General features: G+C 46.3%; 1 protein-coding gene across 1 annotated transcript; it reads right to left on the bottom strand.

Moving 5' to 3' along the window:
- Positions 1 to 648: 648 nt before the first annotated feature.
- On the bottom strand, positions 649 to 16214 carry LOC309357388 (myeloperoxidase-like; the record flags this gene model as incomplete). The annotated part of the gene is made up of 12 exons (XM_081889521.1): positions 649 to 1823; positions 4109 to 4346; positions 6258 to 6428; positions 6977 to 7229; positions 8777 to 8937; positions 9396 to 9711; positions 10792 to 10995; positions 12243 to 12372; positions 13134 to 13257; positions 14162 to 14337; positions 15290 to 15386; positions 16139 to 16214. 12 exons carry the CDS (start codon positions 16212 to 16214, stop codon positions 1625 to 1627), a joined length of 2145 nt encoding a protein of 714 aa, XP_081745647.1. The 3' UTR covers positions 649 to 1624.
- Between the last annotated feature and the right edge of the window lie 685 nt (positions 16215 to 16899).

Here is a 16899-nt window from a genome sequence, read left to right as displayed (position 1 = left end):
TCTAGGGCAACCCAAAGCAAATGGAAAGCAACCAACCAGACAGAACAAAATGAAAACAGAAACCCACACACTGTAGATACATTAAAACCAAATGGAAAAAAGAAATATGTTGAAAATATCAAACCCACTTCTAAAAGGCCACAGAGAGTTAAAGGCCAAAGGCCTGTTTATAAAGGAAAGCTATTGCCCGACAACAACCTAAAGATGTATAATGATTTCTCCAGGCAAGCCTCCTTGAGGAGAACAAACCTGATGGACTAGATGAGCTATTGGCCTGATCCAGAAGGCTCTTATTATGTTCTTATGGTTCTGGGGCCATTAGCAGCTTCCTGTGTCTCTTTGTTCAGAAAGCACAGCAATAGAGGATTGTCCATTAGGGCAAGTGGGGCACTGCCCCACCACCTCGGTCTCCCCTTGGCCAACCCGCCCCCCCACCTGCCTGCCTTCTTACAACCAGCCCAGAAGGTGCCACTGAGTATCATCTGATTAGTCTCAGTGTTACTTTCATAGAACTTAGCAGAGAGTAGGAAGATGAAGATAAGCCTAGAATTAGTCAGCTGTGCCTGTCATTGGCTCTGGCGCCACCTACTGTTGGGCTCCCTGCCTTCCGTCCAAGGGCACCAGTCACCCTGGAGACACAGATTACAGTTTCATATATATATCTGGGGGGGTTTTTTATTAGTATTGATCAGATAAGTCTCACAACTCCATCATTAAAAAATAAATACACATCCCGGTTAGTGCCTATACAATCACTGAAATGAAATCAGAATATGTGTTGCACATCGCTTTCGAAATCCAGCTATGTGACAATATGGAAAGGAAAGAGAAAAGAGCAAATTTTAAAGTCGGATGAACGGCTCATTCCATCAGAAAATCCACAGGGCAATACTTCACTAGGCCAAACAACAATGTTGCAAAAGGGCGCGCAAGCATTCAGATTCTGAGTTCTGCCTAGTCAAGAACTCTAAAGAACAAAAAAAAACCCCACCTTGCTATTTTGTGATATCTTGCTTAATTAAAATATCTGGCTGGTTGTGCTGTTTTCACATCCCAATGGCAGATGTGAGTGTCACAAATCCTTGAATGGTCATTGCTGGATTTGGCCCCAATCTACCCCAAATAGCCACCTCAAACTGACCTTCCTTCATCCCAGAGCCCAAACCACCTTCCCAGAATGTCAGGAAATATGAATGGCAGAGATGAATCCCAGATTTTGGCCCAGGGATGGCAAAGAGGCATTTTGAGAGTTTGTGGCAGTGGACTACAAAGGTCCTTCACTACAGCTTTTTAAACAGAGGTTGGATGGTCATCTGCCAGGGGTGCTTCAGCTCTTATTCCAACATTGCAAGGGTGTGGACTGGATGAACCTTGGAGTCCCTGCCAACTGAACAATGCTATGATTCACTATCTACAGGATCTGAACTCCAACCCAACTGGGAGTCTCGCTCAGGAGACAGGTCAGTTTTCATCACTCTGTGACCTGAAGAAGGTCACTATGCATTCTGGAGTGGTTGTGATACTCGCAGGGCTGAGTCCCAGCTCACATTAACTTTCTGGCATTCTGGCAGGTTTGCAATGTCTCAACCCACCCACCCCAAAACTTCCCCTTCTTGCTGCCAGTCTATTCTTTCCAAGCAGACAAATCCAGTCCTCCAATTTCGTGGCATTTCATGAAATCGCTCGGGTAGTGGTTCATCTTGAAAACATCGTGGGGCACCTCCTGGATGTGGGTGTTGTCACAAATGATGCGGGAGAGTGAGGCGCCGCTCAGAACCCGCCGCTGCCAGGGGGTGAACACCCCAGGATTCTCCCACCAGAATCTGCAACAAGCAAGGAGGAAAGTGTAGAGGAAGAGGTTGATTGGCATTTGTCCTGGGACATCAAACCCCGTCTAATTGGTAACAAGGGTTGTATTCTAACCTGAGTAATGCTAGAAGACAGTTTCATTTTAGCAAACGCTTCCAGGGTTTTATCCTTTAAACCAGCAGCTCCCCAACTTGCATCTTATGGAATCCCGCCACCCTGCAGGGGGTGGTACTGCTCGCTTTGGGAACCACTGGTTTAAATCACAGGTGGGCAGTCCTCAGCCAGCAGGCCAGATGTGGATCTCTAGACCTTTCCCTCTGGCTCTCAGGGTGCTCCCAGGTCATGCCCCGCTTTACATCTCCCTGGAGGGATTTTAACTGACTGGGTCTCATCCTCAAACTCTGAGAATGCCTGGATTGTTTGCCTGGGTGGAGGATGGAGACGACAAGCACATGCAGAAGCCTCTGGGTTGTACATGGCTGCGGCGTAGCCTACTGTACAAAGGTAACATTCACACCCACTGTCTCCAACCACTTTTGCCTCTGGCCTTACTTAGCACTGGTATGTACCCCACACCACCCCGAGGTTAGCAAGGAGGAAATGTGACTCTCAGGCTGAAAAGGGTCCGCCACTCCTTGAAATCTTTCAATGCACCTGCTACGTTTTTTGACTTGTGGTATTTTTGACTGTTTTCACTAACGTTATTTGAGATCCCCAGAAGAGATCAAAGGTCCCATTGTCTCACACCTGGTTTCCTACAGCAGCTAGCCAGATGCTTAGAGCATTCCTTTGCCATCTTGGTGCCCTCCTGATGCTGCTGGACTCCAGCTCCCATCAGCCCCAGCCAGGGTGGCTGTACGATGCTGGGGCTGATGGGAGCATTGCTATCAGTCACTGTAGTAAACACTGAAGTAGACAGGTCACAGCATAAGGAAGCTTCTTATCAATCCTAAGGAGGAACAAAGTTGGGGGGGTTTCTGGGGATCAATAGAGGGCCCTTGTCAAGTACCAACAATGCCTGCACTCCTAGAATGAAACAATGAACAGGGTGATGATACAATGACTTCTGCAATCAACACAGGATAATATCACCAAGGAAACTATCTGTAAACAAACAATAAACCCCCATAAAAATGGCAAAAGCAGCTTCTTTCCCTAAATATTTTTTATCTTAAACAATAGCGAACTGTTAGGCTTCGGGAAATTCTATCCTTCCCATGGTGGCAGCAAGAAGCAGAGAAAAACAAAGAAGAGTTCTTACTAATTTGTTTACTCATCACAGTGAGAGACAAAGGAATGCAGTCTATCTCCCGTTAAAGGCGTTGCTCCAACTGAACGCCTCCCTGCTCCCTTCCTAGCAACAGCACTTCCGCTTACGGTGCCCCCCAGGGGCTAATTGTCTCTGAGACCTTTGCTCTTGCAATGAATGGCATGTTCTGGGAGAAGGGGGGCCAGAAATGCTCTCCAGTGATAACGTGTCAGCTGGCTGCTCTGACTCCCCCTTCTCTTCTCCCAGCACCTCCCAACTCTTCTGTTCGCCTGTCTCTGAGCTGTGACCTTCCTCAAACCACTGCTGTAATTCAATACTGCCTCCCTCTTCTCTGGAAGCTTCGGGAGAAGGGGGGTGGTCCCCACCATTACTCCTCAGTCTTGTCCCCCTCAGTCTAGTCCCTGAAACAAATACAGTGAATAAATAGCTCACCTGTAATATATCAGTGGTTCAGTGCTCCTCTCCTCTCTTTCCAAATAACTTTTATTTTGAGGAATTGCAAATGCAGGAATAAAGACTAAACCAGGTTTAGCAAATTGAAGGACATTGTCCTCTTTCCATGCTTCTCCTAAGGAAGCATGCAGATGGAGACAGATATATCCCTGCTTTAAGTCAGCCTAAGTCTTCTGTTGTATATTATTTACTACAAAGCTCGATGACTAGGCTCTTTAGCGACAAAACATCGGATTACCGGAATGACATCTGAGCACTGAATCACTGGTATATCACAAGTGAGCTCTTTATTTACTGTGTTTGCTATTGTTCAAGAAATAAACTATTTGGGAAAGAAACTACTTTTGCCATTTTAAAGGACATTTATTTGTTTGTTTACAATGGTGATATTATCTTGTGTCGATTGCAGCACTCCTAGAATGGCACACTGAGCCCCGCAAGAAAATGGCCACCATCCTCCTTGCTCCTCGCAGATCCCCTTCCCTAAAAAGGGAACCTGAGTTCTAATTACGCCCCAAGCTCTGTCACAAAGCTATCACAAAGAGAAATGATATCCTCAGAGGGCAAGTAGCTCACCTGTCTCCGTCCCGGGTTTTCCGGAACTGGGTCCCGATGAGGCACGCCAGAAGGGGCCCGACCCTCCCATAGGGGACGAAGGGCTCAGCCAGGGCCCCGATCCAGATGTCAATGTTCTCTGGTGTGCCGTAAAGGTCGATGAACTTTTTTGCCAGCTGGGAATTGCCCATCACGGCAGCGAGATCAGCCTCGTCACTGGGCTCTGATAGGCCGCAGAACCGCCTCCAGGCATTGTACCCTGGTGGAAGCAGAGCAGGGAAGGGTTGTTAGTCTGGCTGGAGGATGGGTTAATGGGAATCAGAGCAGCCAAGTGCCATGGGAGTAAGAGGAGACTGGGGTAAAGAAGGGGGGATTTCAGAAGAATTGCCTTCCTTAGGAACATGGGCCTTCCAAAAAATCAGACCCATGCTTCATCCAGCTCATTATGGTCTGCACTGACTATTGAGCAGGGAGAGGACGGGGACAGGGAGTGAATCCACACACCCATTTCCTCTCAGCTGCTTAGCCACCTCCTTTCCACAGGCAGGGCCTTTGCCAGCCAGCCTGCCCTCCTCCTCAACTACTGCCACCAGACAAATAACTGAAGGAGAAACAGCTTTCCAGCAGCGTCTGTTCCAGCTTCTAGCAGGAGGAAGGCTGCTTCTCTTCACAAAACAAAACGGCAGTGGCATCTCTGCGAGAACCATCCTGAGATTGGACCTCCAGTCCTGAGCCACCTGTTGAGGACCAGTGCACTGTTGTAATGGAAAGGTGGTCAAACGTTCTTCCGCAGTACTGACAGTATTGCTACAAGGATGTATTTGTGACTGACCACAGTGTGGCACAGTGCAACCCACTGAAGGGAACCGATTTTTTTACACCAAACGGTATGCTGATTGTTCTGAAGCTAGAATGCATTTATCAAGCATCTGTCTTAGAATCGTTCCAACAAAAGTGTATAAATTGCTGAGATCGCTAATACGAATGAATTATATTTGGAGATCGAGGATTTCCCCAGATTGTATAATACATTTGCAATGGAAACGCGCTTCATATTAATGGGGGATTTTAAACACTTCAAGACATTATTTCTTCAAATGTGCTTAAGGATTTGGACATCTTAGGCTATTATTTTTTCCCCAACCTGCTCAACTAGCAGCCTACTCAACTCCTTTTTAAAAAACTTTTTTTTTAATTAGCTTTTCAAATTTTACAAATTCTTTTAAACAAACATCAGAACATTTATCTCATACCCGCTGACTTCCCATCCACTTCTTTTCTTTCTTTATTAAGCTGGTATATTGCTTATATTTTACCCATTATATTCCGTATTTTTCCATGTATAACATGACCCCATGTATAAGACAACTCCTATTTTTCGGAGCCCTCAACAGTTGTTGAGCTTCTTTTGTAAGTTTGCTGAGCTGTTGAGCAGCTTTTCGACGATCCCCCATTCTGGCTGACGGAACTGGTACCGTAATACACCACATACTGGCACTCACCAAATACTCTTCCTAAGCCGGGATGAGCAGGTAAACAGCCTCCTCTCTGACATTTCCCTGCTACTGCCACAGCACCAGCCCTCTCCTGCTTAGCATATTAACCCGTGTATAAGACGACCCTCAATTTATCATTAAAAAAATTCAGAAAAAAGGTCGTCCTATACATGGAAAAATACGGTATGTTGATTATAAATTATTAAACTACTACTTCTTATCTGCTGCTGTACTTCAAATCCTGCATACATTTTAACATAACCATGATATTTTTTTCAAATATGCTACAAAATACTTCCATTCTTCAATAATAAAAAAATCATTCTTCATTCTGTTCTTTAATTCTCACAGCTAGTCTAGCCATCTCATAATATTCCATCATCTTCATTCTTCTTTCATTGGGGCTTACTCTTCTTTCCATTTGTGTGCGCGGACAATCTTGCCCCCATCATAGCATACATAAACAAATTAAGCAATTCCTTCGGTCCAATTATACCTAACAGAAAGGCCTCAGGTTTCTTGGGAATCACCCAACTCCTATCTCTGTAAAGACATTGCATTCCTAAGTCTCCTGTTGACTCTCCTCCTCACAAAACCACCCTGGATCTCCTCACTCACTGTTTAGCACAAGAAACCAAGGACAGGGTCAAAAACATCAGGACAGGCTCTCCTACCTGGCAGGCCATGGTCTCTCCCCCGCTGGAGGTTCAGGGATGCCAGATCAAGGCCGATGAGCTCAAGCTGCTCAAAGAGTCGCTCCTGGAGCTCCTCCACCATCATCTGGTTCTGCTTCATCAGCTTGGCATGGTCAGCCAGGAGGCCACGGATAAGAGGGTCAATGCCACCTGGAAGAGAAAGGTAGTGGTGGCCCTGAAGACGAGGAACACTCAACCCAAGGTTTAGGGTGTCCTTTTATTTTTATTTTTTAAAGAAAGGGGATGGTTTTTCCACCTTCAAAATCATCAAACAGCTCTTACCATTATAAACTTGTTTCTAATGTTTCATCAGAATATCCTTTTTGCAATTTGACTCCATTGGTCCCCTCTGGAGCAGCAGAAAACAAGCTTGCTCCATCTTCCATGCAACAACCCTTCAGATATTTGAAGATGGCTATCATATCACCACTCAGTCTTCTCTTGTCCAGGCTAAATATACACAACTCCCTCAACTTGTTCCACACAAGGCTTGGTTTCCAGGCCCATCATCATCTTGTCTGCCCTCTTCTGCACACTTTCCAGCTTGGAGCAACCTTATATAGAAAGTTCTTCATAAAAGCCCACCCTTGCTCTTTTAGGCTGTGCTGTGACCCCTGTTTGCCCTTACTTTGTTCCCAGGAGATTTCTGTTTCCCAGACAGCCCAAGAACCCTGCAGCACTAGGAACAAAAGCATTACCTTCCATTACGATTCTCCATGAAGCAGAGAAGGTGAGATGAAGGAGGACATTGGAATATGGGACAAGGGGCTTGAAGCTTTGGTCCAGGCGGGGCACAAATGGGGGAACAGAACCATGTCCAAACCGGAAGGCCAGGGAGAACACGTTTGATACGGTGGGGTCCTCAGAGTCATTGTAGCCTCTGTACAAAGGCAACTGCTTGTTCATCTCATTGCCCAAGACGAGGGGCAGGTAGTCTCTGAACGTGATCACCTGCAACCAAACCAGGAAAGATTCCACTGCTATTTTTTGGTTTTTAAAATATGTTTTATTGATTTCAAACTTAAACAACAGTTACAAAATAACAACAATTAATTAAACCACCCTAGCTTCCCAGAGTGCAAATTGTCCTGCAATAAAGACATAGCTTCTGTCCAGCTTTAAGTTTTCACAAGCATTACTATTTTTATTTATTAAAATTGAATAGAAATGAACACAATGTGTGTGTGTGCAAGTGTGTGGCTATGGGTGTTTAGTGGCCACTTTACAAAGTTTGAAGGTCAGGCTAATATGGGACTCATATGAGCAACTGGAGTTACATCTCAGGCATGGTTTTTACATATGCAGTACAACCGCATGTTACACACATTTAACCTGTGCTATTTCAACCAAGGTGGTTGAAGGCAGGCTGGTTGAAATCATCCAAGTTCAATCCCAGCAAGGCAGAGAACTTTTCGCAATGGGTCTGTTTGTGTTACCTGAAGAGCTTTTAAGCTCTCTGACTCACTTGCTGGGTAAGGCCCACTTGGCACACAGGATCTGAAAGCACAAGGGATTCTGTCTCTCTCCCCCTCACCCACTAGCCATGAGGGGTGTTTGGGAATATGCGATTTTTGTGTATATGCAGAAGCCTTGAAACCAAACTTTTGCGTTAAGATGCAACCGTACTGTAAATCCAGCCCTTTCCTCCAAACAGCTCAGGACCTTGGAGAGTGACTGAGGTGGGGGTTCAGCACCATGGACAGCACTGCTAAGCCCAGGCATCCAAGTTGTCTCAGCAGAGGTCCTGGAGAAACTGGCAGAGTTTTATAGCCTGGCCAGGTAGTCGCTGGCTAGAGTCCTGCACCCTAAGTGCCTGGAGGTCCCTTATACCAGGATTAATCAAGGATCCTGATGTTGTTTTGGCAGGCCTGCTTTACAATCAGAGTGGCCTCTTTGCAGCCCCACCTTCTGAAATGAATGACATCCCCTACCGATATATCAGATATACCAGAACCACAAAAGGTTTATGTTTTTGTTGTCATTCCACTGGAGTATGGAATTCCAAATGGAAGTATTGGCGCCAAGTTAAGTACCACATTGACAAAGGATGGCTGGGAAACTATACCCAATGCACTGATAAATTTTGGCTTTGGGGTTCCCACAATGCCTCCTACCAGGGCAGTACTACCTCTTCAGATTTGTACCCATACTTTCCTCAGTATTCGGTTAATTTCACTGGACATGGGTCCATTTGTTCTGGCTGGATGATTAAAGATCCTAACCTTTGGTTTCTATATGATGGATTGGCAACAAATTTCCACCCAGGAAATTTCCAGTGTGTCGGCGTGGGGGCATTTACCTTTCCGGTTACGGTGGAGGTCAATCGCCAGGTACCCCACCTTGCAAGCAGACGGAAAATGGCAGCCCTAGGTGAGTTTGTCTCTAAATGTGAGCTGAATTAAATTCCTCCCTTTCACCTTCCCTGAAGGCATGAATGAAGCTGGAGTGAAACTCCATTTTGAATGAAGCCGGAAGGAAGAGCTCATTTGTCACCATACCTGATTCACTGCCCCAATAATCTTCCGAACTTCCTGATAGATCTTTTCCCCATCCCAGTGGGGGTTCAGCGCCTTCAGTTCCCTGGCCAATCGGTTATGCTCCCGGACAAAAAGAGTGTGGAGAGCTGTCAGCCCCAGATTTTCAGTGACACGTTTATCCCCTGCAAAATTAAAGAAACCATCCCTCTAATTTCAAGCTGATTAAGCTAGAAAATGAATCAACACTCTTTTATTGCTGTGTGAAGCCACAGGGAGACGGGAAGGGCAGAAGGCAGGGAGCCCCACAGCAGGTGGTGCCAGAGCCAATGACAGGCAGAGTCAATAATCAATCCCTCTTCGCGGGAAACCCTGGGAATTACAGCTCTGACAGGGGAAGAGGGGTCTCCTAATAACTCTCAGCACCCTTCATAAACTACACTTCCCAGGATCCTTTGGGGGAGGAAATCCATGACTGTTTAAAGTGGTATCATGGTGCTTTAAACATATGGTGTGCATTTGGCCTAACACTTGATGCCCAGATCCATCAAAACATAGGAAGTTATCTTATCATTGGTCACCTAGAGTACTACTTTTTACACTGACTGGTGGCTGCTGACCATGCCCTGGTGGAAAGACATACCTGCATTGAAACATGGGATGTTGGCAGTTCTGTTTGTGTAGAGGCAGATGCTGTTTGAATTGCTCTCGAAAGGAAGGAGGCCCAGACCAGCGTCTGTGAAGTTCTGGTTGAGCGCCATTAAACCCAGAGAGTTGCTTTGGTTCCGGAGGCTTCTTGCCAAAGGCTCCTCACTCCCATACACCATGCTGGCATCCAGAAAGGACGTGATGGAATTGAGCTGCTCGCGGATGAACGTCGTGGGGTTGCAAACAGGGGTGGTCCGGATGAAAGGCATGCAGATGCCTGGCTTTGTAATCCGCGGGTCTCCAGGTGGAATCTGCAGAAAACAATCCCACAATTCATTTGTTTTTTATTTATTGCATCTATACCTCCAAGAAGCTCAAGATACTGTAGTAGACATGATTCTTCTCTCTTCATTAATCCCTACAACAATCCTGTGCGGTAGGTTAGGTGCAGAGACAGTGACTGGCCAAAGTTTTGTTTTGTTTTTTAGTTTCCAGAAGGAAGGAAGAAAAATAATCACACTCCCAACAAGTTGTTTTTTAAAAAGAAAATGTTCCCACTGATCCAAGTATTGTGGGAGGGTGGTAGGTGATGTTACAGGCATTGGCCAATATGATGACCAGGGAACTGTTCCTCCCATGCAAACAGCGGCACATTTCTCCTCTCCCCATGGGCTCTGCTAGATATTTTAAAAACTCAGCCTGCTCAGCCCCATGGCACAAGTGGGCAAATGAAGTTTGTGGGTCACTCTTGGAAACACCCGATAAGAACGTGTAAGAGCACAAGAATAGGCTGCTGGATCAGGCCAATGGCCCATCTAATCCAGCATCCTGTTCTCACAGTGGCCAACCAGATGCCCCCAAGGGAAGGCCGCAAGCAGGATTTGAGCACAGGAGCAGCACTCTCCCTTCCTGTGGTTTCTAGCGACTGGTATACAGAAGCATTAATGTCCCCAACTTTGTAGGCAGAGTATCACCATCATGGCTAGTCGCCATCAATAGCCCTCTCCCTCCATGAATTTGTGAAATCCTCTTTTAAAGCCATCCATGCTGTGTGAAGAAGGACTTTTTCCTATCTGTCCTGAACCTTCCAACATTTGCGATGTGCACTTTGCTTTGTGTCAAGAGCTATGTGATAACCCCTATATTTCAGACAGCAGCTCCCATCAGCCAGAATGCCTGTTACAATGCTGGGACTCATGGGACCACAGTCGAGCCGGCTGATGGGAGTTGTAGTCCTAAACACCGAGAAGGTGCCATGTTGTCAAAGGCTGCTGGGAGCTAAGAGTTCAAAGAGGACAGAGGGCCTGCAAAAGACCTGACTCCACTCCACCCCAGGAAAACACATACACCTGTCTCACCTAAGAATCTCTTAACACCGAATTTTCCATTACCTTAATCGGGAAGCAGGGGGGCGCGTAGTTGCAGCTGGTGTCGCAGTGGACGTCCTGGTTCTGGATGCTGGTTTCAGTCATGGGGGCTAAGTCCATGTCATGGTCGACCCACTGGCCCCAGTGCATGAACGCCAGCGAGCGCTCCTGGTCGTCCGTGATCTTCTCGTTGGGGGTGCCAATGATCTCGTTGGATACCTGCCGCACCTATGGTGGAGCACCCAAGGGCCACCGGAGGAAATGATGCAGAGTGTTCAATCTGCATAGCCTCAATGCTAAGTGCTCTGGCTCCAACAAGGGAAGCCAGAAGAGGAACTGTAAGCAATGTGCAAGCAACAACAACACACACACACACATGTGGCAGCACTCTGCCATTCATGCCACTGCCAAAAAGTACACTAGAGGGTTTGTAGGGCATGTTAATAAGACTTTGGGGCCATTGTATAGTGGGGATGGAATTCAATTTCTAAAAAACTAGGTACTATTAGAAGCCATGTTGGTAATAGCCCGACACGGGGAAGCATCAAAAATTCCTATTCAATTCCATTGCTTTATCTGAATGCCTGGCCAGACATCAATGCATTGTCTGGGGCGAAGCCAAATCAGACAGTTTTGACACAGACTGGTCCCCATTTTCTTATTATATAGATAAGGAGAGTTGTACACAACTCCCACGACTCCCTCCTCTTTGTGGTTGGACTATATAAAAAGGTAAAGGGACCCCTGACCCATTAGGTCCCGTAATGACCGACTCTGGGGTTGTGGTGCTCATCTCGCTTTATTGGCCGAGGGAGCCGGCGTACAGCTTCCGGGTCATGTGGCCAGCATGACTAAGCCGCTTCTGGCGAACCAGAGCAGCACACGGAAATGCCGTTTACCTTCCTGCCAGAGCAGTACCCATTTATCTACTTGCACTTTGATGTTCTTTCGAACTGCTAGGTTGGCAGGAGCAGGGACCGAGCAACGGGAGCTCACCCCATCGCGGGGATTTGAACCGCCGACCTTCTGATTGGCAAGTCCTAGGCTCTGTGGTTTAACGCACAGTGCCACCCGCGTCCTGATTGGACTATATAGACTGATCTTAAAAGCTGTATCTCAGTCATTTGTTTTTTATACAGAATATGCCCTGTGTATAGTTTTTGTTATGATCTGTGTGGTTATGTCTTAGTTTGTAGATATGTTTACGATAAATCGATGAAAGTGATTGGCTCAAACTTCAAATTGCCTAGAAGCAGAATATCTCATTTTGGTGACAGTGCAGGGATTTGCTGTATCAAATGAGAGTAATCTCCTCTTATAGGTGTTGTCCATGTGGTGACAGACACCATGCTCTCCCCCCCAGAAACCCCGAACGATTGGTCCACCACCTCAGCCACCTCTCTGAATCCACCTCCAACATGGCTGTTCCTCTATAATTTGTCCCAGAATCCCAGAATGACTTCTCCAGCTCTTACCAGTGGGAGGGGGTGTCCATTATAAAGCTGGCCCTGGATGAGACCCTTGGGAAGAGACACACCATCCTCATACTCTGCTGGGAGCCAGCGGGCATAGCCATGGTTAGACATACCAAAATGAGGGTGCTTCCTAGGGCGGGGGGAGAAGCGCATTAGTTTGGAACTCTGCCCCATGCGTGAAGGCTCCTCTGGAGGCAGGCGTGCTTTGAGGGATTAACCTTTGCAAATCCCAGTCCAAGGTGAGCTCTGCACTCCTCGAAATCACATGCAGGCCAGAACTTAGCCACGCAACAGATTTCTCTCCGCCTCTAAATGTGGCGTAGCAGCAAAGTTCTGGGCGGTTAAGAACATATCAAGAGACATATTTAAATGCCTGCTCTGAGAGATGAGGATCTGCATGGGGAGAGTGGGGAGAGAAAAGCTTTTTGCCATCTCTCGTGACCCTAGAAATCATGGACTTCCAATGAAGCTGAATGTTGGGAAATTCAAGGCAGATGAAAGAAAATCCTCCAACGGTCATATGGAAGGGCTGTGAGTTCTAGTATTATGAGGGAAGGAGAAAATCTTTCTTCTGTCTGCTGTCTCCATGCCATGCATGATTTTATGAACCCCGACCATGTCATCTCTTACTTGCCTTTTCTCTTAACTAATAAATCCCAAACACCGCAACCTTTTTTCACAGGGAAGCCACTCCATGCCCTTGATCATTTTGGCATCCTTTTTCTAATTTCCTAATTTCCTTCAACACCTTCCTTTGGCCCAGGTTCCTGGATGACCTCTCCAGCTCTTACCAGTGGTAAGAGTGGTATTTCCCCTCAGATGAGGGAGAACCTTTGACCTGCCTGCACCCCCCCCCCAAATAAAACCATTTTCCAGCCAGCTTCTCCTTACCGATTATTGCATTCTCCTGTGATGGTCCGATAGGGGCTGTTTTGTGGGCACCGGACTGGGCGGATCAGATAGTCACAGCCAGTGGCTCTGGTGATCATATCTTTCTGCTGGATGCTTAGCACATCTAAACAAGATATCCGATAAGGGGAAGAAAAGCAATGGCATTTGTCTTAGAAGCAAAATTCAATGAGAATCTACCTTCAGCGGTCTAACCCACCCCACCAAGTATGAGAGGTAAGGCTGCCCACTTGTCAATCACCTGACATCACAAGGGCATCATTTACCAGTGTGGTTTGAAATAATAATAATAATAATAATAATAATAATAATAATAATAATAATAATTTATTTGTACCCCGCCCATCTGGCTGGGTTTCCCCAGCCACTCTGGGCGGCTTCCACAAAGACCAAAAATACACTAATATGCCATACATTAAAAACTTCCCTGGACAGGGCTGCCTTAAGATGTCTTCTGAATGTCAGGTAGTTGTTTATCTCTTTGACATCTGATGGGAGGGCGTTCCACAGGGCAGGCGCCACTTCCAAGAAGGCCCTCTGCCTGGTTCCCTGTAGCTTTGCTTCTCGCAATGAAGGAACTGCTAGAAGGCCCTCGGAGCTGGACCTCAGTGTCCGGGCAGAATGATGGGGGTGGAGATGCTCCTTCAGGTATACTGGGCTGAGGCTATTTAGGGCTTTAAAGGTCAACACCAACACTTTGAATTGTGCTCGGAAATGTACTGGGAGCCAATGTAGGTCTTTCAAGACCAGTGTTATGTGATCTCGGCGGCCGCCCCCAGTCACCAGTCTAGCTGCCGCATTCTGGATTGAAATCAAGCTGCACAAGCAAAGAGTCAGCAGTTTGCAGGCACCAACCATCAGCTGAGCAGCATTGCCTTTAAACCCCCCTTTTGGCCAGCTTTTACCTGCCTCAGGTAAAGTGGGTGTGGCTTGGCTAAACCTGCCTCGCAGGCTGAAAGTTCACCCCCACCCCAACTGTGCTAAAGCTTTCGCACGGGGATTCACGATACCTGTGATGTTGAAGTGACGGTGCCAGACCTTCTGCAGTTTCTGCCTCAGGAGATCCAACGCCGTTTCCATGTAACTCGCCGCCCGGATTGCAGTCCTGGTCCCCGCCACCGGTTCCTTTAAATGTCTCAGGAAGTCGGAGGGGGTGAGATGGGGGTTTCTCAAGTTCTCCTTCGCCCTGGAAAGAGAAGCACAGAGGAGATGGCAACAAGGAGACGGGGGACCTTAATAGAAAGTGCTCAGAAGTGTCACAGCAAGCCTTCCTAATGGCGAACCTAAGAGCCTAAAAGAGCTTTGCTGGATCAGGCCAATAGCCCAACTAGTCTAGCATCCTGTTCCATCCAGAAACCCACTAGCAGGATGCAAGCTCAAAAGCACCCTCCTCTCTTGTGGTTTCCAGCAACTGGCAAGTTTGCTCCCTTCAGTTTTATTTTTTAAACTACAATGGTACCTCAGTTTTACGAACGTAATCCATTCCCGAAGACCATTTGACATCTGAAATGTTCAAAAACTCAACAGCCAACAGCTAGACCTCAGGATATTGCACTCAGAGGAAACCATGTGGCACGTTCGACTTCCAAGGCGTGTTCGTAAACCGAAATGTTCGTCAACGGAGACATTCGAAAACCAAGTTACCACTGCATGCTCTTTCTAAAATTATTTGTTATTAATGATGCTGTGCCAACTCCGGCAATATATGAACGGATTGCTTTTAGATGCAGATTGTGCATGGATAAATACAAGGATATTTGGGATCCATTCATAAAAATCATAATGACTTGTTAATAATTTTACATTTATTGGATTAATTGTATGTACTTATGTACAGTGGTACCTCAGGTTACATACGCTTCAGGTTACAGACTCCGCTAACCCAGAAATAGTGCTTCAGGTTAAGAACTTTTGCTTTAGGATGAGAACAGAAATTGTGCTCCAGCAGGAGGCCCCATTAGCTAAAGTGGTGCTTCAGGTTAAGAACAGTTTCAGGTTAAGTATGGACCTCCGGAACGAATTAAGTACTTAACCCGAGGTACCACTGTACTTATATACCCTAGAGACATACTCCACTAATGATGACTGAAAGGGGAGGGAGGGAAGATTTAATGCAGATTTACATGAAGGAAGCTCACCTCTCCCGGTACAACTTGTATGCTTGATCCACCAACCGCTTGGCTGTGTTGATGCTGAATAAAATGTCAGGACCAGTCAATTTCTCAGAGGCCAACGCTTTAAAAGAGAAAACCAAAAACATCAGCTCAAAGGGCCCCTAAATCCAAACCAGGGCAATCAAATTTCAGCAGCAAGGTATACAGATGGCACGATGCAGCGACTGTCCAGGACAATCTTGGCCAATTCAGTTTACAAAAAATTCTCCACCCCACCACCTGGCATTTTTCACCAGCCCAGCCTTCCCACAAATGTGTGTGTCAAATCATTTGCACGACACTCTGAGAGCCTGTTCCACAGGACCAAACATAAAAAATAAAATAAAAATCTGCTTTCCTGGTCACCTTGAAAATACTCTCAACTCACCAAAGGCGAGTGGCTATTTGCAGGCCTTAAGCTGAGATGCCCTCTTGGAGGTTGGTTCCTATCCACATACCAGGTTTTGACAGAAAAGGGGTTCAGAGAGGCACCCTCCCCAACCCAATCAATCATGGATCGCCTTGAAGATTTTCATAAATTCACCCCACCCTGTCCCCAAAACGATGCACGAACTCTACAAGACGTGGCCCTTTAGGCCCTTTCCAAAGCTACAATTCTGTGATTATATGAAAAATCAAAGGCAACTTCCTAGAAATGAGTTCCATGCACATACTTTTAAAAACTCTTTTTCTGGGCTGCTGTGAGCAATCATGGAGTATATAAATATTGTGAAATTAAAATAAAGGAAAATAATTATTTGATTACATTCCTTTTCCAGCTTCCCCCCAGAAATATTCCCACCCTTGGAAGAGGCACAGGATTTGTTGTGTTACCTTCTGAGGAAGATTCGGATGCTGGCAGGAATCCGAAGGCCACTAAGAGGCTCAGGAGAGAAAGGGCTCGCTTCATCTCTGCAAAATAAAAGAGGAACGGGTGGGTTTTGAGTAGGGGAAATAATAAAAATGTTCTTTTAAAACCCTGCAAAAGTCATTCCAATGGAGGCAAAGGAGAGAGCCAGTGTGGTTGCAGTGACTTGACTGCTGGACTAGGACTTGGGAGGTTCAAATCCACACCCTGCCTAACCTACCTTACAGGGTTGTTGTGAGGGTTAATTGAGGAGGGGGGAAAGCACCTTGAGCTCCTTGGAGGAAAAGGTGGAATATAAATGCAATAAATAGGACCAAGGCTTGTCGCCTGTGTTACTCCTACTCAGAGTAGACCCATTGAAATTAATGGACATGGCTAACTTCCTATGTGTGAAGCTGGGCATTGGCATGTCCTCAGCAGCAAGAAAAAGGTGCTAAGCCTCACCTGCTGTGCTCAGCTCTTGGCTGTGGATATTGCTAGGTGCTGAGTACTTTTATAGTCTCTGGTTATCAGGTGTGGGCAGGTTCTGGATGAGACCAGGATGAGGGAAAACACACATACCAACCTCAGGTTGGTTTAGGCCAAGAGGAAATATTTGCTAGGTTCTTCCTCGATCGAACAGAGAAGTCCCACTTCCTTGTTCCTGGGGGATAAATTTATGAGATACTGGAGCAGGAAAGGTTATATAAATATTAGTCAGTGATTTATTCTTAAGAAAGAAGAGGGA

The sequence above is a fragment of the Podarcis melisellensis genome (genome assembly GCF_964234715.1).
Source record: "Podarcis melisellensis genome assembly, chromosome: 15".
NCBI lineage: Eukaryota > Metazoa > Chordata > Lepidosauria > Squamata > Lacertidae > Podarcis > Podarcis melisellensis.
The sequence above is the reverse complement of the archived record's forward strand: the minus strand, read 5'-3'. Positions and strand labels throughout refer to the sequence as shown.